We start from the raw sequence: 23,875 nt of genomic DNA, 5'->3' as shown, positions 1-23,875 counted from the left end.
GTACTCTCTCTGTGCACAGAGGAGGGGGAGGGGGGAGCGAGCAATGGGTAAATCAAAACTTTTGTGCATGGAATGAAAACAAATGATGGACATTCGGGGGGTACTCACTTGGAGATGTTGCCCAGACCTGGCTGTGGCAGCGGCCTGTTGCCCATGTTGATGCCTCCTCCTGCACCGCTGACGACTCCTCCGTTGCCAACGACTCCGCCTAGAAGAGCTCCGCCACCTCCAGCTCCTGCTCCTCCTCCTGCTCCGTTGGTGCCTCCGCCTTTGTGGCTGTTAAAAAAGTCATCAATCACGCGTCTGGGCTGGCGCTTGGAGGGCACGCGAGTGAAGGCTGGCGGGGATCGTCCGGCGGCCAGTGCATCCTTCTCCGTTTGCTTGTCCGGGCGACTTTCGGGTTGTTTTCGGGGTGTTGTTCGGGGGTTTGGCGGGGGGTTGGTTGTGGCAGACATGCGAGTGGCGAGTGTTGGGCACAACATAAAAGTAGGCATAAAGGCGTCCGAAAATATTAACAACACAAATGGGAAAAAACGGCCAAAAAACGTAAGCCAAAGGCAGGCGCAAGGGAAGACTTGCTCTTGATGGTCCCGGCTAATAATGAACAGTGAACCATAAAAAGGTTGTAAACCAAAAGCAACCAAAAGAATAAAAACGAAGAAAAACTTTCATTTGTTTCACAAATTAAAAACGCCAAGGCCCTTCCTTGGATCTCCCTCCGTCGTAAAATGGGAGTCCGAGCCAGAACCAAAAATTTTCGTCTATCTTTTTTGGCTAGAACTTTCCCTACGATACACTTATACTACACCACACCACATACTCTCTCTGCTGTTGGCCAAGTTAATAGTTTCGTGGCCACGTGAACTCGATTTGGGGGCAAGAAAGTTTAGCGCAGCAACTAAATGGTCAGCCGCAGTCACCGCAAATGTCTGTCATAAACATGAAGCCAGGACTTACTTGCCTCCAGCTCCAGTTCCAGTTCCAGGCCCAGACCCCCCATTCGAAGCCCAATCCCCTGCCACATTCGTCATGCACAATTTGGCTTGCATTTGGCCAGCCCCCCGTGTGCCCCCCTGTGCCCTCCTGTGCTGTCCTTTCCTGCCGTGGTTTAGAGCCGCATTTCACAGAAAGTCATTAGTGGGCTTTGCACTCGAGTTGCTTTTCGGCCGAATGCCTGCTGGCCCTTGCCCCGTACCTTGTGCCTTGCAAGGCTTCCTAGATCCGACATTTTTATTGGACTTCCAATTAGTTGACCATCCAGCGATGGCGTAAAGTTGATCTATGTATGCTGGCCTCCACTCCTGCCTACCCTGCTTCTGTTTGGGGCAGAGATGATTTCTAATTGGAGCTGCATGAAATTCGAGGAGCCCAACACATGCGAACTTGCTTCATTTTCTCTCTTTCAAAGGAAAACTGAAAGTAACCTGGGAGTAACAATCGACCAAGTGGTTATACCCTGGAGCTGGTCGTTGGAAAGGGAATGTCCAATTAAGGCAAAAGATTCCAGCAAACGGAATATCAGAAGGCATTTCATAGGCAAATTATTCCCCTACATAAACTACATTTCTATACCCTTTAAGCTAAGCCTAAGCCTTCTTTCATTACACTAATAAGTATCAGCAGTACCCCCCCTTTCGATAGCCCCATCTTTTGATCCTCTTGAGAACCAGTGCCCCGTCCATGCAGCAGGTCATCTGTACGAGTATGCAGCTGCCACGAAATCCACTTGAGCTCTGCCTCTTAATGAGCTAATCACATGGGATGCACTCGAGGCGAGTCGAGTGTTTGGTCCATTGGAATTTGTTACGTCTTAATTGGCTGCGCTTTCGGGTTTCGGCCAATAAATTAGCCAGAGTCCAGCTCGGAGCTGACATGGTTATGGTTTCTTTGGATTTAACAACTTTATCTAATGGCCATGCCATGACGAGGGCGGAGCACATGACTGCACCCACTTGTCGGGCCGAAATACTTCCGGCATATATATCATCAGAAGGAACTCTGCGCTGTGCCTGTGAAGGTGCGGTACGGTACGGTACTCACCTGTGCCTGAAGCGCGATCCCAGTTGGAACAAATCGGTTGCATGCGACTGGGAGCTGGGCAGCGGGGCGACGCGCACCTGCCTGAAGAACGCATGGTGTTCCACGCAGCATCTCCACAAGTGTTTGCACGCCGATTTGCGAGGCGTCTCGAAGCCGTAAGTGCTGAGCTCATTCTGTGGAGGAGGAGCAGAGGGAGGAGGAGGATGCGGGAAATGCAGTGTGTGATAAGCGGAAAAGTCAAGTCACGACGATGGGCCATGGGAGCGATGGGAGCGACGATGCCGACAAAAGAGTCCAAAGAGTCGAGTCGAGTCGGTTGCCAAGTGAAGGCAAAAGGCAAATTGAGTGAATGAATGCCTCAGCAAAAGTTGTTTCCACTCGTTCCTACCACTCAATGGTTCTTCCCCTTTGCAGAATGTAAAGTGTGAATTTCCCCCCCAAAAAAAAACCCGTCCAACAAAAATCAAGTCGAAAAGGAAAAACGTTAAAGTTTCGCCTTTTGTGCGCGTCAACTGGCTGCAAAAAGTTTTTTGATTATCAAAGCGTTAACACCCGAAAGTGTACAAGTTTCAGAAGCTGCCCCATTCGGTGTCTTCTATCTTCTATCGCCGCTGCCAGAGCACCAAGCAGCTACTTGTTGGCTAACGAGTCTTCTAGCACTTTACTCCGCTCCTGGCGCCACTTGATGCCGCTGACAGCCAAAAAGTTGTCGCCCAAAAGGCAGCAACGGGGACACAAAGAAATTGGCGACACTGCAAAATGGGAAATAAGAAATTGAAAACAGCTGCGAGATGTGATGGAGAAGCATGGATACCCTATAGCGATCGCTTGAATGCTGATTAATGGGGACTTCTATATGAAAATGATTGATTGATCACTTGACAGATATTTATGATAATTCTATAACAGATCCGTAGGGTTTGGTAAACGCTGTTTATCCATCTTTGAACCTTTAGTGCTCCCAGATAAATCCTATCCCATCTAATCCCTCTTGGAACCCAAGGATAACTGCCATTCGAGCACTACCCTTTTTCCATTCCACTCTTTATACGAACTGCAAATTGTATGAAGCACTTGTCGGCCAACAAATTTATGACCAAGATGGGGGGATCTGCATCGTCAATTGTGGCCATTGTCGCCCTACCCCCAGTCCGGCTTTCCCATTCGCGCCCATGGCCTTCGTCTCCATTGTCGCGTTCGGGTGCGTGAAAAATTTACATTTTTATCGCTTATCCTGAGCATAAAATAGCGTCCTTTATAATAAACTTTGGCAATGCGCGGCCAATAGTAATGAGCCACCGTCGTCTTGTTGCGCAGCACGACAATCCCGCTCGGCGTGAGCCCCAGGAAGTACTCCACGCTGTCCTCGCCCTGTGGGAGCAAAGAGAAAGAGAATTGAGAACTTTAGTGAGAGCGAAACTTTGGCAAAAAAAAGGCAGGCGCAAAAGTTTCTTTCTGGCCATTGCCAAAAAATGTGTTAACAAGAGGAAAGTTTTGCGCCCATTAGTAGCAGGCGGCATTTTTATGGATACGTCGAGCACCGAACGCCGAACGCCTCCCCGTAAGAATAACCGAAATAAATGTAATTTTAGCTGTTAATTAAATTAAAAAAAAGGAAAAGAAAATAAGGAAGGGGCATGGGAAGGGGTTGGGAGGAATAGTAAGGAAAATCCAAATGAAAGACGGCTGCCTGGCGCCGCGATAGTCAATGATTTGTGTCTATAAACAAACACAAGGGAGGTGGAAGGTGGGGCGGGAGGTAGGGCACATACCACAATCATGTGGAGTACAAGGGTTCATGCCACATGCCCCCCCCCAGACAAACACAGCTGGTGATTTATTGAGGTTTGATACCAAAGTAAAGGGCAATAAAAAATGCAAATGAAGTGCCAACTTACGCAGCACAAAACCAGGGGATCGGGCAGGGGTTAGAGTCTCGTCTGAGACACACACACACACACACCCCAAAATCGGGTGGTTTTTTGGGGTAATCATTGCCCTCTCCCCACGTTTTGGGGTCCAGAAATGTGAGCAAATGATTTATAATATTTGCCATGAAATGAAATTAAACTTTGCATTTCCCTGCTGACCCCTGTTCCACCCGAAACCAGCTGTGGTTTTGGGGTCTATAACTTACCAAAACGGGATGCAAATCCACGCCGTACATATCATGCCATTTGACTTTGTCCAGATAGTTCAGCTCGGCACTGGATGGGGACATGCCCTTGAGCTGCTGGTGCAGCTCGGAGACGCGCGTCTCCAGCTCGTTGCTTTGGTTGGGCAGCAGCCGGAACTCGGAGACATAGCCCTTGGAGTGGCGTCGCTGATCGTAGTCCCCCAGCTCGGCTGTGAATGATTTATAATATATCAAAGATGCTCCTCTTCTGACAAACGAGTGTGTCCTTCCCACTTACATTGGACCACAAAGGCACCCAGCTCGGCGGCCAGTTCAAAGGCCACTGGCAGTCGTCCCTGAAGTACATCCTGTTTGACTTGCAGAAAAAGTTGGTATCTGAAAATTGACAAATTTCATTAGTCAAAGGATGAAGGACCAAGTTAACAAGCTGACAAACAAATCCTTGGGCATAAAATTATTTGATAATCCCCCCGCTGCCACCCTATTCCATCGATGTTTGTCCAAGGCAAACACAACCGGAAAACTTGTTGACTTTTTGGGCGTAACATCAAAATCATGAAGCAAATAAACAACAGACGGAACTAGTCACAAAAACAAGAACCACAACAGGATACAGATATGTCGCAAAAGGGATGGGCAGGGCAGGGCAGGGCAGGGCGTGCTGTGTATCATATTTCACAATTATTTGCAAAGGCCTGAGTTTCAAGTTGATGTTTGCCTTAATCCTTTTCGGTCTAGCCGGCTGCTGTCCTTGTTTGACTCTCTGATAGGGGAGGACTAATATCCCTCTATTTATCCATTGGAATTTTCAACTTTGTCGCTGTCGAAAGTCAATTGCCGTTTATTGTATTGCCGCAGACTTTGTATAGCTAACATAACAAAATTCTTTGGGCCGTAGTCCCAGTCCGTAGTGCACTTCTGCCATAATGCATTCAGTGGCAATTGCATTTGCCACATGAACCCATAAACCCATGGAGCCGTGAACCCTACTTTCCCATACAGCTTTCCACTTGGCTACAAGTGCATTTCGATGCATTTATATGCGCTAATATTAGCGCAGCAGCAGCATCAGCATCAGCATCAGGGCATAGATTTTGATGATGTTTGGCCAAATGGTGGGCTCCGCTCCGCTCCATCCTTCCATCCTCGACAATCCACTCGCCACTCTGCCGCCGCCACCGCCGTTGCTGCTGTCTCTGATGATGATTATGGGGAACGTGTCGTCGTATAAAGTGCAAATATTTGCACACACCAAATGCTTGATAAATGCAGCAATCGCCCCCAGACACCATCATCGCATCGCGCCATCGAACGATGATGAAAGCCATGACTATGTCCCTGTGTATCCTGTCCGCCCTTTCCTATGTCCACATATCCCTTGACAGGGCTGACCAGCATAAACGTTTGCGTTTGCGACATTTGGCATTTTGCACACCAATCCGCTCCCAGGGTCCATCCATGCAACATCTGCATCCCAGTGGCTGCCTCTCCTTTTCAATTGAGTATTGCGTTATTTTAATTTATTTTGCTCAATGTATGTGTGTGTGTGTGTGTGCATAAATGCATTAATTTCATAATGCATTATCCATTAGTTAGTCGTGGCCCTGGCTCTCTCCTTAACTGCATCTCACTCGTCCATTTGCTTCATTTATTGTTAATTGCATTATAATTATGCGTCTGTTAACAAATTAAATTTCCTCAAATTCAATTTGATGAATATCCCAGGCCAGGCCAGGCCACGCCAGACCAAAAGTTGCGCCACATTAAATGGTTTAAATAATTAATTTAATTGAGGATTCAGCACCGCACACTCACCTGGTGATTTCCTCCAGGAGCTTGCAAGGATCGGCAGCATAGAACTTCACACCGAAATACAAGTCGTATGGATCCGATTTGGGTTTCAGCTGACGGGAGATGCGTGAGGCAGGGTCCAGCCAGTGCTGCGGGAAAATTAAGCACAGGAAAAACAGAGGTTAGGGAGGTCGAACCACACACAACCATGCACAAAACTGTGTGTGTCTGAAGGACAACAGACAGGTGCTTGAAAGCGAAATTATATAATTCGCCACCCCCCCACCCAGCGATGCAGAGAGAGACTCAAAGAGTTGCGCCTCCCGCCTGGGGCACGGCTTTTTGTTCTCATTTCTTTAGCGCTCGTTGCGCCTGAATGAATTTCAATGAAAATGAAAATGAAAATGAATTTCAAAAACCAATATGTTTGCACAGCGGAAGTAGAAGCAGGAGTCCTGGACAACACTGCCTGCCTGCCTGCCTGCCTTACCGTTTGATTCTCCTCGTCGATATAACGTATGCCGAAGTATGAGGTCTCGATTAAATTGAGCCTGGCAAAGACGACATCCAGCAGAGCCTGGCCCGGCAAATCATCCTGAAAATAGACAAGAAAATTGCTGTTAAAACACAGGAGTATGGCTAAGGGAGAAACCAAAGGGAGGGAAGTGGACGCTGACTGGGATGAGTTGGGTCTGAGAGCAAGGAAAGCACAGACTGGGCAAAGACTGGGCAAAAGGCAAACACTGTGGAGACACTGGCAAACTGTTGAGCCATTGAATGGCCACAGCCATGGTCCTCGGTCCTTGGTTCTCGTTCTGTGCCCTCGTTCTCCGGTTGGCTAACTCTCTGCCTCTGCCGTCTGCCTCTGCCGTCTGCCGACAAAAGTGAAAACTTCCCGAGTGACAATTATTCAATTGGAAAATTGCTGCCTTTTTTTCGGTGCTGCCCTGCCGCTTGTTTCTCTTTCTGTTGCCTTTGCACTTTTCTTTTGCTGTCGCTGTTTGCTGATAAAATAAAATGGAAAAATATAATAAAAAAGGAAAACAGAAAGCACAAAATAAAACGAGGACCAAATGCGGCCGTCGCCAAAGCAAATAAGAAAATGTTCCCTCCAAAAAGCAAAAGCCAAACAATTTATGGCAAATCGAAGTGTGGACAAAGTCGGGCAATCAACAATTTTCTGTTGGTTTAATTTAATTTGTTAAAGCTTTAAAATGCCAATTCCCTTTTTTTCCCCCTCTCTCTCTCTGTCTAGTGGCAATAATAAATTGAGTTGATTCTCTGGGGAGACGACTGCCCAACTCCTTCTGCTCGGCTCGGCTCAGGCTGCCAAAAAAAAAGGTTGCCGCAGCTGCAGGACCGCAAAAAAGCGCCCAAACTATGGTCTATGGCCAGGGGCGTACTATTGTTAACCGCAAAGGCTCCTGACACGCCCCTGCCCGACCGGGTCGAGTCCGCCGGTGGGGGATGCTCCTTCATTGTCTGCCACGTGTCTCATGTGGAGCAGCTGGCGCTTCAACATGTTGGATTCTCTCTCTTTTGGTGGCTGTTTTTACACCCATTACTCAGAAAGTATCCTCAAAGAGTATAATCAATTCGTGTAGGTGTATGACACACCCTGGGGGAGTCTCCCACAGAGTAGCTTAGCAGTAAAGAGCGAGTTCTTGTGCGGTTTTTCTGGGATGTACTCAAAGGGAAAGCAATATATCCCCCAATGTCTCCCGGTTCACCGTAAGTTCTCTCCTGAGTTCTAATAAGATCAGAGTACTATACCATATAGCTGCCATAGTAAAAATCGATCGAAAGACGGGTTAATTTGTTTCTTTATCCATTCACCCAGGGTATCAAATAATTCGACAACCATATCCATCATTCCTTCATTGTTTTTTGTTGTGGTTTCCCTCTCTTTTTTTGGCACTGACCAACAGACACTGACTTTTGCCTTTTGTTGCTGGCGTTGCTGTTGCCATTGCCTATGGCATTGCTGTTGCTTTTCCGTTCGACCCGTTGCCATGTTTTATTTATGGTATTTTTGCCTGGTCAAAAGATCCCTTTGGGGGCCACATCCTGCACACACGACGACGACGACGATGGGCAGGGCATCGCATCCCTTTGCATGCATTCCATTCCCAGTCCCTCTACCGTTTTACTGCTGTTGCGTCATAAACTTAATGGCTGGCAAGTGTGAACAAACTGGGATTCGGCCAGAACCGAGCCGAGCTCCGTTTTGAATTTATGTTAAGCATTTTCTGCTGACCCAACACGAAACACAAAAGGACTGGCATCGAGATGTTTAAGCTGCCTTTTGGGAATTAAAACTGCCAGAGAATTGAGTTCAAGACGAAGGCGACGGCGACGGCGACGGCTAGGGCGATAGTCTCTATATGACAACACGTTCTCACAAAAGTTCCCTCACACTTTCGAAAGGTCAAAACGAGTTGATTTTTGCATATGCTGATGGGGCTCTCTGGGCTCTCTCCAGGGACATTTTTGTATGCGGGTATGTGTGGAAAAACTAATTGCATTCGAGTTTGAGTTGACTGCATTAGATGACAGTCGAGACGAGAGTGGAGTGCAAGGGGCAAAAGGGGCAGAGGAAGGGGAGGGGAGTGACACAGTGACAGTGACAGTGACAGCAGAGACTAAGTGAACGTGCTTTTGGAGTTCCTGAGCAGTCTGCTGCGATGCAGTCCCTGTCTCCCTCCCTCCTATGCAGTCTATGGGTGTACACCAGGACCATTCTATGTCCTGCAGTCCATAGCCATTCTGCTGCTGTCCTGCCATCCTGCTGCCTTAAATTGCATTACAAATACGTGAACGTGGGCCAAGGACATTAATACAATGGTCCGTAAAATTTCCTACACAAGAGCATGTCCGTGCCCCTGTCCATGTCCTTATTGTTGTCACCAGTTCTGTGCTCTGTGTTCTGTTATATCTTTTGTTTGTTTTTGGTGTTGTTTTATATGTTGCTGTTGTTGCAGTTGTTGTGAATGCTTTTACCATAAGACACAAGCAGAAAAGTGCATTTTAAAAATGCATAAGAACCGTGAGCGTTCATCATATTGTCGGTCTGCCGTTTTTACTTAGTCAAAGCTCAGACAGGACGAAGAGAGCGGAGGAGGAGCGAAGGAGGCGGCGGCGGAGTTTGAGGCTAATAATGTATGTGCCCCGTAAATGGAATACTTGATGAAGGTGAGTGGCAGAGTAATATAATATCCCTTAAACATGTGCGGAAGAGAGTTTTTCCCTCCGAAAGGAGCTTCCACCATCGATCTTCATAGATTGGAATAGACACGTCGCTCCCCTTCATCGAAACTCAAACTAATAGAGAGGGACCGACGGACAGACCACCCCTACATAACAAGTTTCCATCCTAATGAACTACGCCTCAGGCATGTCGAAGGCCCGAAAGCCTTTCCCTAACGTTATGGCTGAAAATCAACGTGAAAACATGTAAGGGACCGCAATGGCCGGCAATTAATCACAGAGCGAAAACTAGACAGAGCTGGCGGGCGGGGCAGGGAAAAACCCGGAAAAACTTGTGCAAACAAAAGTGTTTAAGTCCCAAAAGGTTTTTTTTCTGCAACCACTCCCTGACTCTATCTCCCTCACTCTCCGACAGAGTTCAATAAATTAGATTTCGCTTGAGCCAGAGTGAAGCGAACGAACCAATGACGTAGTAGATGATGTCTGGGGCATCAAAGGATGATGTGGATGCGGATGCGGATGCGGATAGCTGGAAGCTCGAAGCTCGAAGCTGATGCTGACAGCAGCGAAAATTGAGGAGCGGGCAACCCTGGGGTCGGATGTGGCCCAACGATGATTATGTTGATGCTAATGATGATTAGGTCTTTGGCTAAAATGTCTTAATCAAATTATGCTTACTTTGATGTTCGAAGGAGTGCTTGCTGGCTGGCTGGCTGTGTGGCTGCCTAAAGGACATCGAATCCTGGCCAAGTACACTTAATGAGCTTACATTTTTCCCTAACCAGAAGCGCCTCCACACCATTCCTGTCAGCTGTTGGCAGGCGGCGGCGGGGATAGAAGAAGTTTTTCGCCATGCAACTTAATTAGAGGAACGCCAAGTGGTAAACCGGAAAATGTAGCACACATGTCTGGCCACCAGCATTCCATTTCTTTCCGTTCCATCCCCCAAGTAGCTCTGCCATCCTTTTGGGGCGACGACACTTTTTCTGTGCGGGGAAAATCCCTGCTAAAACGTAATCAACGTCTTGCCAAAACTTTAACTACGTGACTAACCCAATTCTTGCCTCTTGCGTGTGTGTGTGTGCTGAAATCTGCTGCATGTTGCCCCCAGACTTTAATATAATTAACACTTAGTTTATGTTCTCAAAGGGTTACACTTTTGCCCTTCTTCTTTTGGCATTATGTCAGCTTATTTGTTGCAATTTACAGCGGGGAAAAGCTCAGCGAAAAGGGAAAAGCCGCTGCTGCCATGAGGGTCAGGTCAGATGGTGATGCTACTCAGCATCTGGCTCTGCCCCAAAGATGGTTCCATCTACCATATACATATATATATATATATGTACGAGTGTGTGTGTCCTGGCTGCAACTCTTCTCGTCTGAGGCTCTCTTCTCCGAATTGCATTGTGCGTATAATTGCGATGCTTGGCTTAAACGTGCGCTGACCTCTGACAAACACACAGATACACCCAACACATACACAGATACAAAAAAAAAAATAAAAACAGAGCTGCATTCGTTTGTGTTTATAACGGCATTATGAGTCTTAAGCTCAGAGCAAAAAAAAGCATTAAAAACAGCAGCACAAACAAATCTAAAACAAGAGAGAAACATACACGGAGAAGGATAGAGATAAACATAGAAAAAGAGAGAAATATACAGAGAAAAGGAGAGAAAGAAAGAAAGAAAGTCCCAGAGAGAGAGAGAGAGAGAGACAGTCAATGTCACAGACAAAACGGCGACAAAATGAAAGAAAAGCAATGGCAGAGCAGAGCCAACATCGTGTTGTTGTCGTCGTCGTCGTCGTCGTCGTTATGCACAAAACCCAGTCAGAGAATCCAAATGCTAAAGCAGATTTATGTCCATGCCGTCGCTCCTTTAGCCTCCTTCGTTTTCATCTCTTTGGGAACGTACCGCCCCCCCCGCACGCGCCTCTGGGGCTCATCCCCATATTGGCGCATCTTCCACCTAACTGAAAAACACATTCAACAAACGAGATTTGCGTAATTCCTGCAGCTCAGCCTCCAAAGGTTCGTCTCCCGTCTACGTATCTTGTTTGCTGTTTGCTGGCTGTTCTCGCCGATGTTGTTTCTGCTGTTGTTTCGGGGAGATGCCTTTGCTGAAGGATACCCTATGAAAACAGGTGGGTATAATCGGAAATTGCTAAGGGAATAGCCAGCAATCGAAGGGGGAGCAAGACAGGAACTATAACGAAGAAAGTGCATATTCCCAATAACATATTCTTGGTACAAAAATATGAGAGGCAATCCAGAAGATGCCAACGTCTCGACTCTGAGAACTCTCTTGATCAAAACTACAGCCAATATTCACATAAATCCAACTCTTTGCTCCTCTCCCGTAAGAGTATCCATCTGTTTGGTGCCTTCGCCAAGTGTATTTGTGCTGCTCCTTGTTCTGCAGATGCCTGCAGTTTAGAAGCGACGTCGGCTGTCTGTTTACGAGAGTTTTATTTCGCATGCCACGCCAAACGGGCACAAAGCCTGACAATGCTGCATGTGGATGTAGACGACGACGACGACGACGACGGGCTGGGTCTCCTCCTCAGCCTCAGCCTCAGCCTCAGCCTCTTTGACTCCGACTCTGACTCAAAATCAGCATCAGCATCAGCTTAGGCATCAGCTTTGGAGGCATCTCCAACTTCAACTAGAGCTGCCTCCTGCCCCGTGATGCAATATGAGTTGTGTGTCGCCCGTCATCGTCACATAGCGGCACTTCTTGTACCGCCTTTCCGATCCCTCGTGTGGCATGTTTTGGCTGCTTTTTTTTCTCCAGACTTTGGCAGTTCTTTGGCTCGTTCGTTGCCCCGTTGACATTTGTCGCAGCTTTTCCGCACTCTGCTCACTTTTTTTGCAGCCTTTTCCTGCGGGATGCGCTCTTTGAGCAAAGGATAGTTTCCTTTGCTAGTGCTAATCCCAGCCCTGGGCATGGCAATCAATATGTGGCACAATGGCGGTGAAATATTGCACGTGCAACTGTTCAACATGTCTCGAGCTTTTCCGGCTGGCTGGCAGAGAGAGAGAGCTACGACTTCCGCCGCGGTGGCAACACTTGCATTTTCCGCACGCTGCACGCTGCACGTTGCACTCTGCGGAGACCCTGAGCAACGTCTGTGTGGCAAATGCTGGATATATCATTGTGTTTGGCTGGCAAATATTTCTGCGCTGCTCCGCGCTTATCCTCTCGCACACAAAAAACTAAGACATGGCTCTAGACCCGGTCTCACCTTGAAATTTCTTTGGCGCTTTTGTTAGCTCTCCCATTCAAACGCTTGGGCAAACAAACAGCACAAACAGACAGACAAACAGTGCAAACAGACAGAGACAGAGGGGCAAACGGAGGGGGGGCTAACTGACAGCGACACAGGGCGCAAAAGAAGTCGAAGAAGTGAGGCTGAGGCTGAGGCTGAGGTCCCGTGGACCACCAAGTGAGTGAGTTATCTGATGGCCGTCAAGTTAGAGCTCTTTCTTGGTCTGATCTCCCACCCGTTCGTTCTGGCCACCCGCTGAACCGTCTGTCTGTCCAACCGTACGACGTTCTGTATTTGCGTTTAAAGTTTTTTTGATTGAATTGTTGCAAATTGTTTGCAAATCTATTTCGTTTGGGGCCCCGCAGCACCAATCGTACTCCTCCATTGAACAATTGGTTTTTGTCTTTGTCCGTCTGTGGCGCGGGGGCTTTTGTGGCCACGCAGATATCCAGATATCCAGAGCCAGTTTCGACTCGACTTGACACTGAGTTATGGTTCTGACAGCTGCTGCAAAAGGCAACACACACACAGAGGAAGAGAGAGCGGGAGGGGGGGAGACTCTTTTGGCCAGCTTTTGGATTTCCATTCTATAGCCAGTTTTTGAGCCACAAAATTTCGCTTGCCTTTTGTTAATCCTATTACCGAACCGAAGCGCAACTTCAGCAACAGATAAAGTAATTACCCCACACAGCTGCCCCCCAAAAAAGTTCCTCAAAAAGGGAACAAGGGGATGCTGACTTTGGCAGAAAAAAAAAAGGTAAAGGTTCAGACCTTTTTCGTCTTTATTAATACACTTTGGACTGTGAGGAAGAGAGGTGAGGTTTCCCCCTCTCTCTCTCACAGTGTGTCTTAGCAATCAAGGGTGAAAGACAATTTCCATGCCATCTCTGAACATTTCCGTTTCGATTTTCATTCCGATTCGATGGTCAATGTCCCGGCAGTTTCCTTTCTATATCCCGGCCTTGGCTAACATTAACTTTAAGCATCAGCCAAATCCAAGCCGAGTGGGACACAGGTGTGGGTGCAACACTGAAATCTAGACGCCAGCCAGCATTTATTTAGCCATTAAACACGCTTCATGGCTTTTGCTTATTTTCATTTTCATTATCAATTGGAACGCGCGCGGACCGTGGACCGTGGGGGGTAGCGGGAGGCGGATGGGGAGCTCGGTGGGGTGACTGTAAAAAAGCTTTTAACTTAATTATGTTGGCCATAAACTGCAGGTTTATTTTGGCCGTAGAAATGACGCGATCTGCGCGCCGCTTGGCGTGTGAACACTGGACACCAGCGTTCGACTCTAATTAAATGTCGCCTGGGGGCATGGGGGCATATGACCAACATTTTGTCTATTCCACAGACCTATACTTATGTATATTCGGATACAATTTAGAGATACATTCATGTGTGTATTTGGTATATGGCAATTTGTTTCAGTTGTGCCGCTGGGCTTGGGGGCTGTGAAGTGTTTGCTCGTGAAACACTCGAGTCCAAACCATTTTCCATTACCATTACCATTTCGGCCATGTCATTGTGTGGCCAGTATGTGAAGTGAATTGTGTTTTTGGGTGAATGATTTACATAAATTCTCGAACGTTCAAACGGCCGAGCGGCCATGTGTTTGCACTGAGAGATCTGATCCGATTTCAATCCCAAATCACAGTCCCACAGTCCCTCCAGAGTAGCGCACCCTGTATTGACAGAATCAAGCGCTGGTCAAACAAAACCCACACACTATTTGGCACTCTGGCAAGTGGTGGTCAGAGCTCTGGGGCACCGTTAAGAAATAATTATATAACCACTTCAAGTGCTGCCACAGTCGCAGTTGGTCTGCTCTGCTCTGCTTGGCCGCACTTGAAGTCTTGTGAAGTCTGGGCCGTGAATTTTCGTGCCCGACCGCTGCTGCGCCCTGGCCAAATGTCATTAGCATTGTAAGCATGATAAATGACGCCACAAGACTCTAAGATTTTCTGGTCTACATATGTATGTATGTATGTGTGTGTATTTTTTTGAGCATGAAGTCGTCAAAAACCATTTGTCACAGTTTTGCCAGAGCTTAAGGCCGCGACAGAGGCTTTGTCAACTCCATTTTTCAAACTTTTGTCTCGAAAAACTTAAAGTTCTTGGAATATGTATGTGAAAAATTACTCGAAAACTTGAAGTTCTTTGAGTTCTGGTATGTCATCGGCATTTCTGACTATGGCAAAGATCAAGTTTTAAGCTATGGAGTTTCTGTGTGTACCCGATAATTCCAAAGATTCGGGAATATCATATCTACGCAGATCCCGTATCTGATGAGATGATTATTATTGCCAGAATGAAGCATATAAGTCCCTGTCTTGCGCTCTATCCCAGTGAGGCTTAGCAATTAAAGTTAAGTTATTTATTTGTACAAAAGATTGATATACAAGTCTCTCAGCTTTATTTCCTTTTGTTGCTTTATCTTGTTAATCCGTCCCTGAATTTCTGTGAAATAAACTCGCAAAATGTAATCCCCTCTCGGATAATGCATACCAAAAAATCACTCATACGCAACGTTTGTCACAGCTCTCATTATGGCCATGAAAAATCGATTACGACACTTTTGCCCAGACACCAAACGCGCGCGTTGCACGGTTATTGCAGCATGGATGGTGTGTGATGTGTCGCGGATATACGAGTCGTACCTCTCATTGGCTAACTGAGCTCCGCTTAACCCGGCTGAAATGAAAAACGAGTCGACCGCAGGCACCAGTCAGTCAGTCAGTCCCCCACACTCTTCCACTCCAATCACTTGGGTCGTCATTAATGGTAGGACTGCAGCCGTGCGGCGGCTTTAAGTGCGTGCGCGCTTAGTGCCATCGGCAGCCGTCAAAATCAACACAGACAACTACAATGACAATGCCAACAAACGGCACTGGCCAACGAAGCTGTGAATACCCTTTCCAGAGGGATTTCCTTTAATCTCCCAGCTCTGTGTTTGGTACTCCACCATAGACGAATCTGCAATCTTCGATCCTCGCAGGTAGACTGCTTGTCGTTTTGTGGTATCGTTGCTGCCAATTTGACAGACAGTTGGGGCAAAGGCAAGAGCACTGGCTCACTAGCTCCGCGCGGCTCCATGCGCTGGCTGGCGTGTAAATAAAATTACGTTTTTGAGGCTGGCGGCCACACGCATTTTCTCTCCTTCCTCCCCCCCTCCCCCTGCTGCTCTGACAGTTTTGCATATCTCTGGCTCTGGCTCTGGCTCTCTGCGGCACTTTGAGTTTTCATTCATGGCAAATGTCGTGTTGTTTTTTTTTCTGTCGGCGGCGAGTCTTTTATCAATCATGTGCCTGAGCAGCACACGGGCTGCGTCTACGTGAGTCGCCAGGGCAATAATTACAAGCGATAAGTTGTTCGGGCCAGTGGAAACTCATTAATAATGACCCCGAGGGCCTGTGACAACGACAACGATGGTTGGACTGTTGGTGTCTGTCCGCCCTGCGGAGCACGGGGCACCTATGTCTAATGCACAATTTATGCCCAAAGTTCAGCTCGGACTTGCAGCCGTTGAGCTCTTGTAAAATTATTATAAATCTCTTGTTGATGAGCTGTGATTATTAGCGTTATACGTGCTCCAATTTTTGTAAGCACACTGCCACATGCAACACAGCAGGCAGCTGGCAGCAGGCAGCAGGCAGCATGCAAGTGTCATTAGTCAGTTCCAGGAATGGCTAAACTAGTCTGTCGTCGTCGTCATGGCCCCCCTCTTTCTGGTCGATCAATCAGGTACGGAACCACTCCACTGATCTGCCGTGGGCGATTCACGCTCAACTGGTCCAATTACCTCATGCATCCACAAAACATACATACGAGTAGCCACATATAGGCCTCGGTATATGCCCCTCCACTCCCCTGCCCCTTTGTGTGTCCGTGTTTTCGTTTTCTTGGGCCGGCATCTCTGCATAATTAACTGACGGCCCTTTAAGTCACTCGGTAATTATGTCGCAGACCTCACAGGGTTCTCGAGTTGACAAGAGCTTGCCAGAAACATCTCTGAGATTGTTCGACAATTTGCATGAAACTTCAACCTTCAACTCGATTATCTTTTCGATCTACACAAAAGTTCATCTCAACAGAAATTCCTTTTCAATTTCATGGCAATTTTGTAATAACTGATTTATGTCTTTCGATTTATGTTCTTTACAAATATTTTTCAATTAAAAGCCAGAGATACAGATACAGAAATATGCTTTTATGGTTTAAGTTTTCGCATAGGTTTGCTGAAATCAGAGACACCAGACATCAGGCCACCCAAACATGCCACAGCCGCCCCGGCGGATGTGGATGTGGAGAAAAATCACAACAATTTATTTGATTTGCCCGCACAATGATGCCAACTATGAGTGTGGGGCATGCCGCATCAGCAGAATTCTTCACCCAGCGAGACAGACAAAAGGCGACAACGAGCGACGAGACTCTTCTTTCAGATGACGACCCATTTAATTTGGCAAACGTGAGCAGTTTTAAGCCAGAGAGGCAAAGCAGGCCAAAGGCAGACCGGCAGGCTGGGAAAAGCGAAGGGAAAACACCGTCACAGACATCTGTGCTCTCGCTTTGGCTCTGGCTCTGGCTCTGGATCCATGGACGTGTGAATGATGACACTTTGCATGTGTTTGCCCAAGTCACAAGGCCCTGGCACTAAATATTGATGAGGGTGGTGTGGGTGTTGGGGCTGGTGCTGTGCCGTCTCCTAACTCTGTGTGGCACGTTCAAAGTATGCAACACTTTTTGTCATGTCACAAAATGTTGCTGCTGATGATGATGATGACGGCGTTTATGGGGTTGAAAGGGAAAGAGTTTCCCCCAATGTTTACCCTGAAAAATAGAGAGTGCCCGGAGGGAGGGAGGCACTTACCTTGATCTCGTGTATAAACTCGGTTTCATCCAGCAAATTAATGCGTACGGACATAATCCGCGATGGCCGACACAGGCAATTCATGGTTTTTCCTTCACTCTCCACACGATAAAAGATTAAGTATACGTCGCGTCGCCTTGAAGATTGTCTGACATTGTCTAAAGAAACAAGAAAGAAGAAAGAAGATAGAAAGTGGCAATTAATATGTGCACATTAATTAATAGATATGCTTTTACTGTGGCAATTAGCAGGAATGCAACTTGCATTTGCAACTGGTTTACAGATGCAGATGCAGATGCAGATACTGGTTGGAAATGCCTCTAACATCGAGGAGAAGACGAAGACTCTAACTAGCTCTGGCAGTTATGTGTCTGCGTCTGTGTCTGTCTCTTGGCCTAGGCCTAGGCCTTGTTTTAATAACTCTTTTGGCTTGGCATTTATCTGAGCCGCAGATCAGCAGTCAACAACCAACAGCCAACATCAGCTGCGGCAATGACAGTCATCGCAACTGTCAGCGGTTGCCGCTCCCCAATTCCCCCATCCCCCTCGGTGAGGGCATTATCATTATAATTTTATAATTGCGGTTGTTTTCCAGCGATAAGTTTAATATGCATGAAGTAGGGAGGAGAACCGCAGAGAAAGAATCACCTACGAAGGCAACAAAAGCCCCTCCTCCTCCCCTCCCCACAAGAACAACACCAACAAAAGTCACTTAAGCGGATTAGTTAAAGGGCGCTTCTGTCCCTCTCTATATTCGTGGCTGTGTCTGTGTGTGTGTGTGTTTTCGGTTTGTGTGTGTGTTGCCTAAAAGCAGATTATGTCATTAGGAGTTATAGTACAAGGAGAGGGGGAGGAGGCATCAGCGACCAGCTTAAAGTTTGCCAAGGGGCTTTAATGGAGAAGTTTTGGAGCAGTGCCACAGCGTAGAAATTAGTGTGGAAACAGTGGAAACTATTGTAAGTGGAAAAAAGTGTAACACTACTGAATGTTTTCCTACACATGCTTTCCATTAACCTAATGACTGAAAATCTCAGTCAAATTTCCTTGTTATGAAAACTAGTTGTCCTCAAAATTCAATTGTCGGAGTCCTCGCTCAAAGGAAATCCCAGGCAATGCCTACTGTATCTACCTCTTTGATATCTCATGAAAACATCAGACAACAATTCACCGACAAAAACACAGAGACAGAGCGAATAAGAGAGACGAAGGGGCACAACAAGTAGATCTCTGGCAGTGCCACTGCAACTCCGACTCTGAGACGCATGTGGCTGCCTGCCTTTTTGTTGGTTGCTGCAACTACAAAATAATTAATGTGCATTCGCATAATGAAAAGCAGCGAAGGGAATGGGTGAAAAAAAGACCAGCAGTAAGGGGGGCGGGGGCGGGGGGTATGGTTAACTTTTCACACATTTCACATGGCCAGACCTCAAGTTTGTGTTGTTTTTGCATAGTCTGTGACTTGTAGTTATCGCCGGAGTCATACAGAGTCATAGTTGAGGTTGCAGCCTCTTTTCCATTTGCATTTTGTGTGGGGCTTTCATTAGAGGCTGGCTGGCTGGCTGGCTGGCACATTTCACTGGAGCAGCGGCGCTCATTAGACTAATGAAATATTATGCCTAATTAATGGAAAGTCGACTGGGGCTGCCAGCTCGGTTGACTGACATATGTCATACATCTGTCTTTAAGTTGGTCACTCTGTCAACGCGGCTGCTGCTGCAAGGGGGCTGCTGCAAGTTGCATCAATTAAAATGCATATTTATGTGAATGACAGCCACTATGAATGTGGAAAAAGATGGAAATGTTTGAGCCCCCTCCCCACCGCCCACCGCCCACTGCATGTAATTTTAATTGCATGCAACAACAAGTTCATTCAACTTGCCACCAGAGAGTGGGACTCGGATGGGTACCGGGGGGGCTTTCCACGCACCCACCCCCGGACCAGAGTAGCCGGTTCCACGCACAGGCGGAAATTACAATTTAATCGTAAATTTCCCTTAAATTTAATGCCCCTCCTGATCGTTAAGCTTTAGCGCTGGGAATCATATGTTTTTCTTAAATGGGAAACAATTTTCACGGCTATAAACATATTAATTGGTTTTCCAAAAAACTCTTTCAACTTTCGGAATACCCCGCCATGCGACAAACCTCTTCGAGAGTTGAAAAAGTTTACGCCTTGAGAAATGTTCAACAAATGCCATAACTTTATGCCCCATCCAAAAAACTTAACCGCAAAGGGAGGAAGGAAGGGGAAGGCAAATCCTGCAAAAACCACACATATGATAAATATGCCATTGATCGATTTTTGAGCAGCATTTCCCGTCCCCTGACACTGGGAGAAATTTATCGCCTGGGCATATTTATAGCACCATATCTTTACGCCCGAGCCCTGTGTGTTTACAGGACATCATCAGCATCAGCATCAACATCGGTTACAGATTCATGCTTCAAGCTCCATGTTTCAGCTTCAACTTCATGTTTCAGCATCCAGCGACACCCTCATAATTTCTTTTCCCATCAAATTTATCACAGCAACAGCAGCAGCAGGAGGCGGCGGAGGAGGAGAAGCATCAGCGGGTGGTAGGCGTGACTTTTCCCCCATGCTTTTCCGGGTGGGGGATGGGATAGGATGGGCGATGGCTAAAAGAAAAACTTGCCTTGATTTGTGATAAAGTGCGTGTGGCATTTGGCCGACCCGACCTTCATCCCCCCCCTCCGCATTGCCTATTTATCAGACGCAAACTTTGCTTTCAATTTTCCGGGGGATTTTTACTACTTTCTTTCCCGCTCTCTTTCCCCTACGCTTCCTGCAAAGCTTTTCTACTCATTTCTCCTCCTTTTTTTTGGGTGCTTTATTAATAATATTTGTGCAGACTCCAGACTCCTCGTACATCCTTCTATCCCTATATCCATAGACTGTCGCACATTACTCTCCGCTCCCCCTACATCATCATAAAGCGCTCCCTACTTGCATTCATTTCTGCTGCTGCTTTGCTGACGGGCGTATCAATAACTGAAAATGTCTCAAACAGCATTTTGTCATATTTCAATGAATCCGCACTCCACTCCTTCGCACTCCTCCCTGGCCGCATCCCTCTCCGGCCTCCTTCTGTGTATCCCTTGGTTCCATTTTATGTATTTGCGGAAGTAACACCCAGGCCAAGGCAAAAGGCAAACAAACTTTTAGCACATACATCTGGCAGCAGCAGCAGAGTAATGTCTGGCATTGGTCTCTCTACCTCCCCTCTTGGTTTTTGGTCTGGTTTTCTGGCTAAAACGAAATTATTTATTACCAGTGTTGCTGTTGTTGTTGCTGGCTGGGGGAGGGACTGACTGCTGACTGCTGGCTGCTGTGTGCGTAGATTCTGCTGCTGGTAATGATGATGAAAAACGTGAAAGCATCGAAAAGTGCAAATGCCAAAAAAAAAAAAACCCCCAGAAAAGGTGAGACGGGGGCGCCGCAAATCAGAAGGATTGCCCCAGACATAGTCGCAGACCCCATGGCTCATGGCTCATGGCCCAGAAACCTGAAACCAGCCCAGACCCACACTTTAATGATGATTAAATGCGCGTTTGGGTTTTCCCGCATTAGAGGAGTATCACTCTCTGCTGCTCTCTCAGGCAGTGATTTTCCCTTTGGGTGTTCCGTTTTTTAGCTGGTTGATTTGACTATGAAATGGAGCTTATTGGTTCGAATGGGGGGCGTGGAGAGGGTGGTGAAAACCTCTTCAAATGAGCTGGAAAATTGAAGCCAAGGGCAAAGCGTTGGGCAGGAATTTCCATGCTAAATAAACTCCTGAAGAAAACTAGCTCTGGGAGTACTCCAGCACTGAGTGGAAGAGTTCTTTGCATCCCAGAAATTTCTTGTATAAATATTTGCTTTAACCATTCTATGACTCCTTCTCTCTGCGGAGATCTGCGTGCATGAAATTACTTAATATTTTTTTTGTAGTGGAGACGACTGACTGTTCGCGGCCTCGTTTCTCCATCTCTAGCGCTAATTTCTGAGAATTGCTTGAGCCATGGCTCATTCCTGCAGATGGAGAGGAGTGAGCAATATGCATAGCCATAGTCAGGGCACGAAACGGCATGGACATGGCCACAATCCGCAGGCGGGCATTAATTTTACAGCCACATATGAGGGGGGATGAATGGATGGTTGGATGGATGGGAGAGGCGGAGGCAGTTCGGTTGGGGCGTGGGCACGGCTCATACCTTGAGGCATTTGCAGCAATTAACACGGTCGACGGCGTGTCTTGGCGCCCACTTTGGCCCGCCACAGCCAGAGCCACAATCAGAGACGCTGTGGCAGTGGCAGCGGCAAGGGGCCTCAGTCAGAGTTTCTTATTTTTTCACTTATTTTTGGCACGTAATGAGCTTGGAAACCCATTGGATTGTGTCCAAGACGCAGGCAGACACAGGGACAGGCTCTAATTGCATTGACGCTTTTGCCAAAGGAATGACATTGAGAGGTGCATGCCACCTGGAGGCTGGAGGCACCGCACCGAGGTGCACGCCGCCTGGACCTGATTGAGTTGCAGTTAATTATGCCACGGTGCCTGACATTTCGATGATTTTAATGATTTGTAGCGGTTTTTGCCGGGCAAATATTTCCCGTACATGTGCCACAGGGCTCCCTCCTTTGCCTGTTGGGGGAATACTGTTCACTCCTCTCTGGCAGCTGGCTTCTGGCTGCTGGCTGCTACGACAACGCGTCGAGAGCAATGACACACAAGATTTTTGTGCCGTGGTGCTGTATGAGTATTTATTTACAGTTGCCGACACAACGATGACGTTGCCTGACGACAGGCCCAGTGAGTGTGTGCGTTAATATTTAAGCGGTTGCATGGGAACTTGTTAACACCAACGAGGTAGCAAGCAGCACACACACACACGCACGCGACCGTGCCACGAGACCAGACCAGCGCGAGACTCAGCCACAGCCACAGCCCCAGACAAGCGCCAAGGGAGAGACAGAACGATTGGGGCAGCATGTTGTACGGGGGAGTGGCAGCTTCCATGGCCAGGAAGCTGCCTCGTCGCTGCTGCACAGCTACGTGAGTGATTGTCAAGTGCTTGACGCTGCAGACAAATGAAATTCGCTTAAAGTGCGCGCCCCACAGTCGGCAGGCACTGGCACGGGCACGGTCACAGTTGCAGTTGCAAGTTCGCTGCTGTTGCGGGGATATGCCAGGCCATGCGCCGATGTCTGGTCTCTAGGACAACTTGAATTGCTGTCTGTGCAATGGGGGGGCGTGACTGTGACTAAAGGCTAAGGTTGCCAGCGCGGAATACCCTTTTGGAAGATCGATGAAGGTTGCATGACTTTGAAGGACAGATCGGAAAGGGATTGCTTTTTCTAGAGAAAGTTCTCTTCATCCACAAGGTATGTAATCGATGGATAAGTAAAGAAAAACTGAATGATAAGACTCTCTTTCCCTTTTTACAGGGTATCCCAATCTCCCGGTTGCCTGAAGTTAGGGCAGAGGTAACATCATCATTCTTGCACCACAACATCCCTCCCCCGTCGCCCTGGTGTATTCTTTTTCTATAAAAAAGCGAAAGAAATCTTCTGTTTCTGGGCTCCTTTTGTGGCAGCCACAGGGGGGAGGAGCGGGAGCATGCCTGGCAGCCTGTGAAACTGTAAAATAGAATCAACTCATTCGTCATGTTGCGGAAAATGCATTTTATTTTCTATTTTTCTATTTGGCCCAGGCACATGCGTGAAAATTACTTTATTTTTAATGACTTCCAGAGACCGAGAGAACGCCTGCAAGCCTGCAACCAGCTAAATGGGACAGTCGCTGCGGCAACTGAGGATGCAGCTGGGATGTTGCTGGATTTGCATAGCCAGCGAGTGAAAGATACAATGAGAAATCTCGGAGATGAGAGTTACTGCTGTGAATTGTGGACTGCGGCTTGTGGGTGGGTGCTGGTGCATGCTCCTGTGTTCTGTGCATGTCATTAACTTTATGAGTGCTTAAATGTGGCAGCAGCAGCAGCACCGCCCCCACCCATCTCAAGGTAACGGAAACTGCAATTGCAGTTATGAGGCCAACCCAGCAGGTAAATTACCTGTGCCACAGCACACTCTCTTCGTTCGTATTTCCCCCAGGGGAAGCATGACCTTTTCTCCACGTTCTCCACCCTTCGATTTACCTGCTGGAGCTGGTGGGAGCAATTCGCCCAAGTGTTTCCACTTGCTGCCCCGAAACAATAAACCAGGCCGAAAACATTAAATTTTGTCCTACGCAACGCAAATAGAGAATGCAAGAAAAAAAATGATATAGAACCTGTGGAAGTACCTCCTGCCTCTGGTCCTGGTCCTGGTCCATGCCACACACGTGTTACAAATTTGATATGAGCAAACAAGAAAGAGAAAGGTGCCACGTGAAGAGGAAGAGAAACAGATAAAGAAAAATACCCCTCGGTGGGGTATCAGCTGCTACATTCACTGCTTCCGCCTGCCGCCTTTTGGGGCAGCAACGACTGAAAGGCATTTTTATATATGCGCGCTGCTGTGCCACAGGAAAAATGTCGTAAAAAAGTTTTACGATCAAAC

General features: G+C 47.4%; 1 protein-coding gene across 5 annotated transcripts in view; it reads right to left on the bottom strand.

The window, feature by feature from the left end:
- The window catches only part of LOC108156233 (band 4.1-like protein 4A), a 58,876-nt gene that overhangs the window by 15,328 nt on the left and 19,673 nt on the right, over window positions 1-23,875 (bottom strand). For all 5 annotated transcript variants that reach the window (XM_017287578.2, XM_017287575.2, XM_017287576.2 and 2 more), the window contains exons 2-9: window positions 17,317-17,474; window positions 6,459-6,563; window positions 5,993-6,117; window positions 4,455-4,552; window positions 4,178-4,386; window positions 3,259-3,411; window positions 2,041-2,213; window positions 109-393 (exon numbers count right to left, since the gene is read on the bottom strand). In XM_017287578.2, the coding sequence (XP_017143067.1) occupies window positions 109-393; window positions 2,041-2,213; window positions 3,259-3,411; window positions 4,178-4,386; window positions 4,455-4,552; window positions 5,993-6,117; window positions 6,459-6,563; window positions 17,317-17,400 (1,232 nt within the window). In that variant the 5' untranslated portion in view covers window positions 17,401-17,474. The remainder of the gene's footprint in view (window positions 1-108; window positions 394-2,040; window positions 2,214-3,258; window positions 3,412-4,177; window positions 4,387-4,454; window positions 4,553-5,992; window positions 6,118-6,458; window positions 6,564-17,316; window positions 17,475-23,875) is intronic.

This window comes from Drosophila miranda, chromosome 2 (genome assembly GCF_003369915.1).
Source record: "Drosophila miranda strain MSH22 chromosome 2, D.miranda_PacBio2.1, whole genome shotgun sequence".
NCBI lineage: Eukaryota > Metazoa > Arthropoda > Insecta > Diptera > Drosophilidae > Drosophila > Drosophila miranda.
Note: the sequence above shows the minus strand (reverse complement) of the source record. Positions and strands in the feature narration are given on the sequence as shown.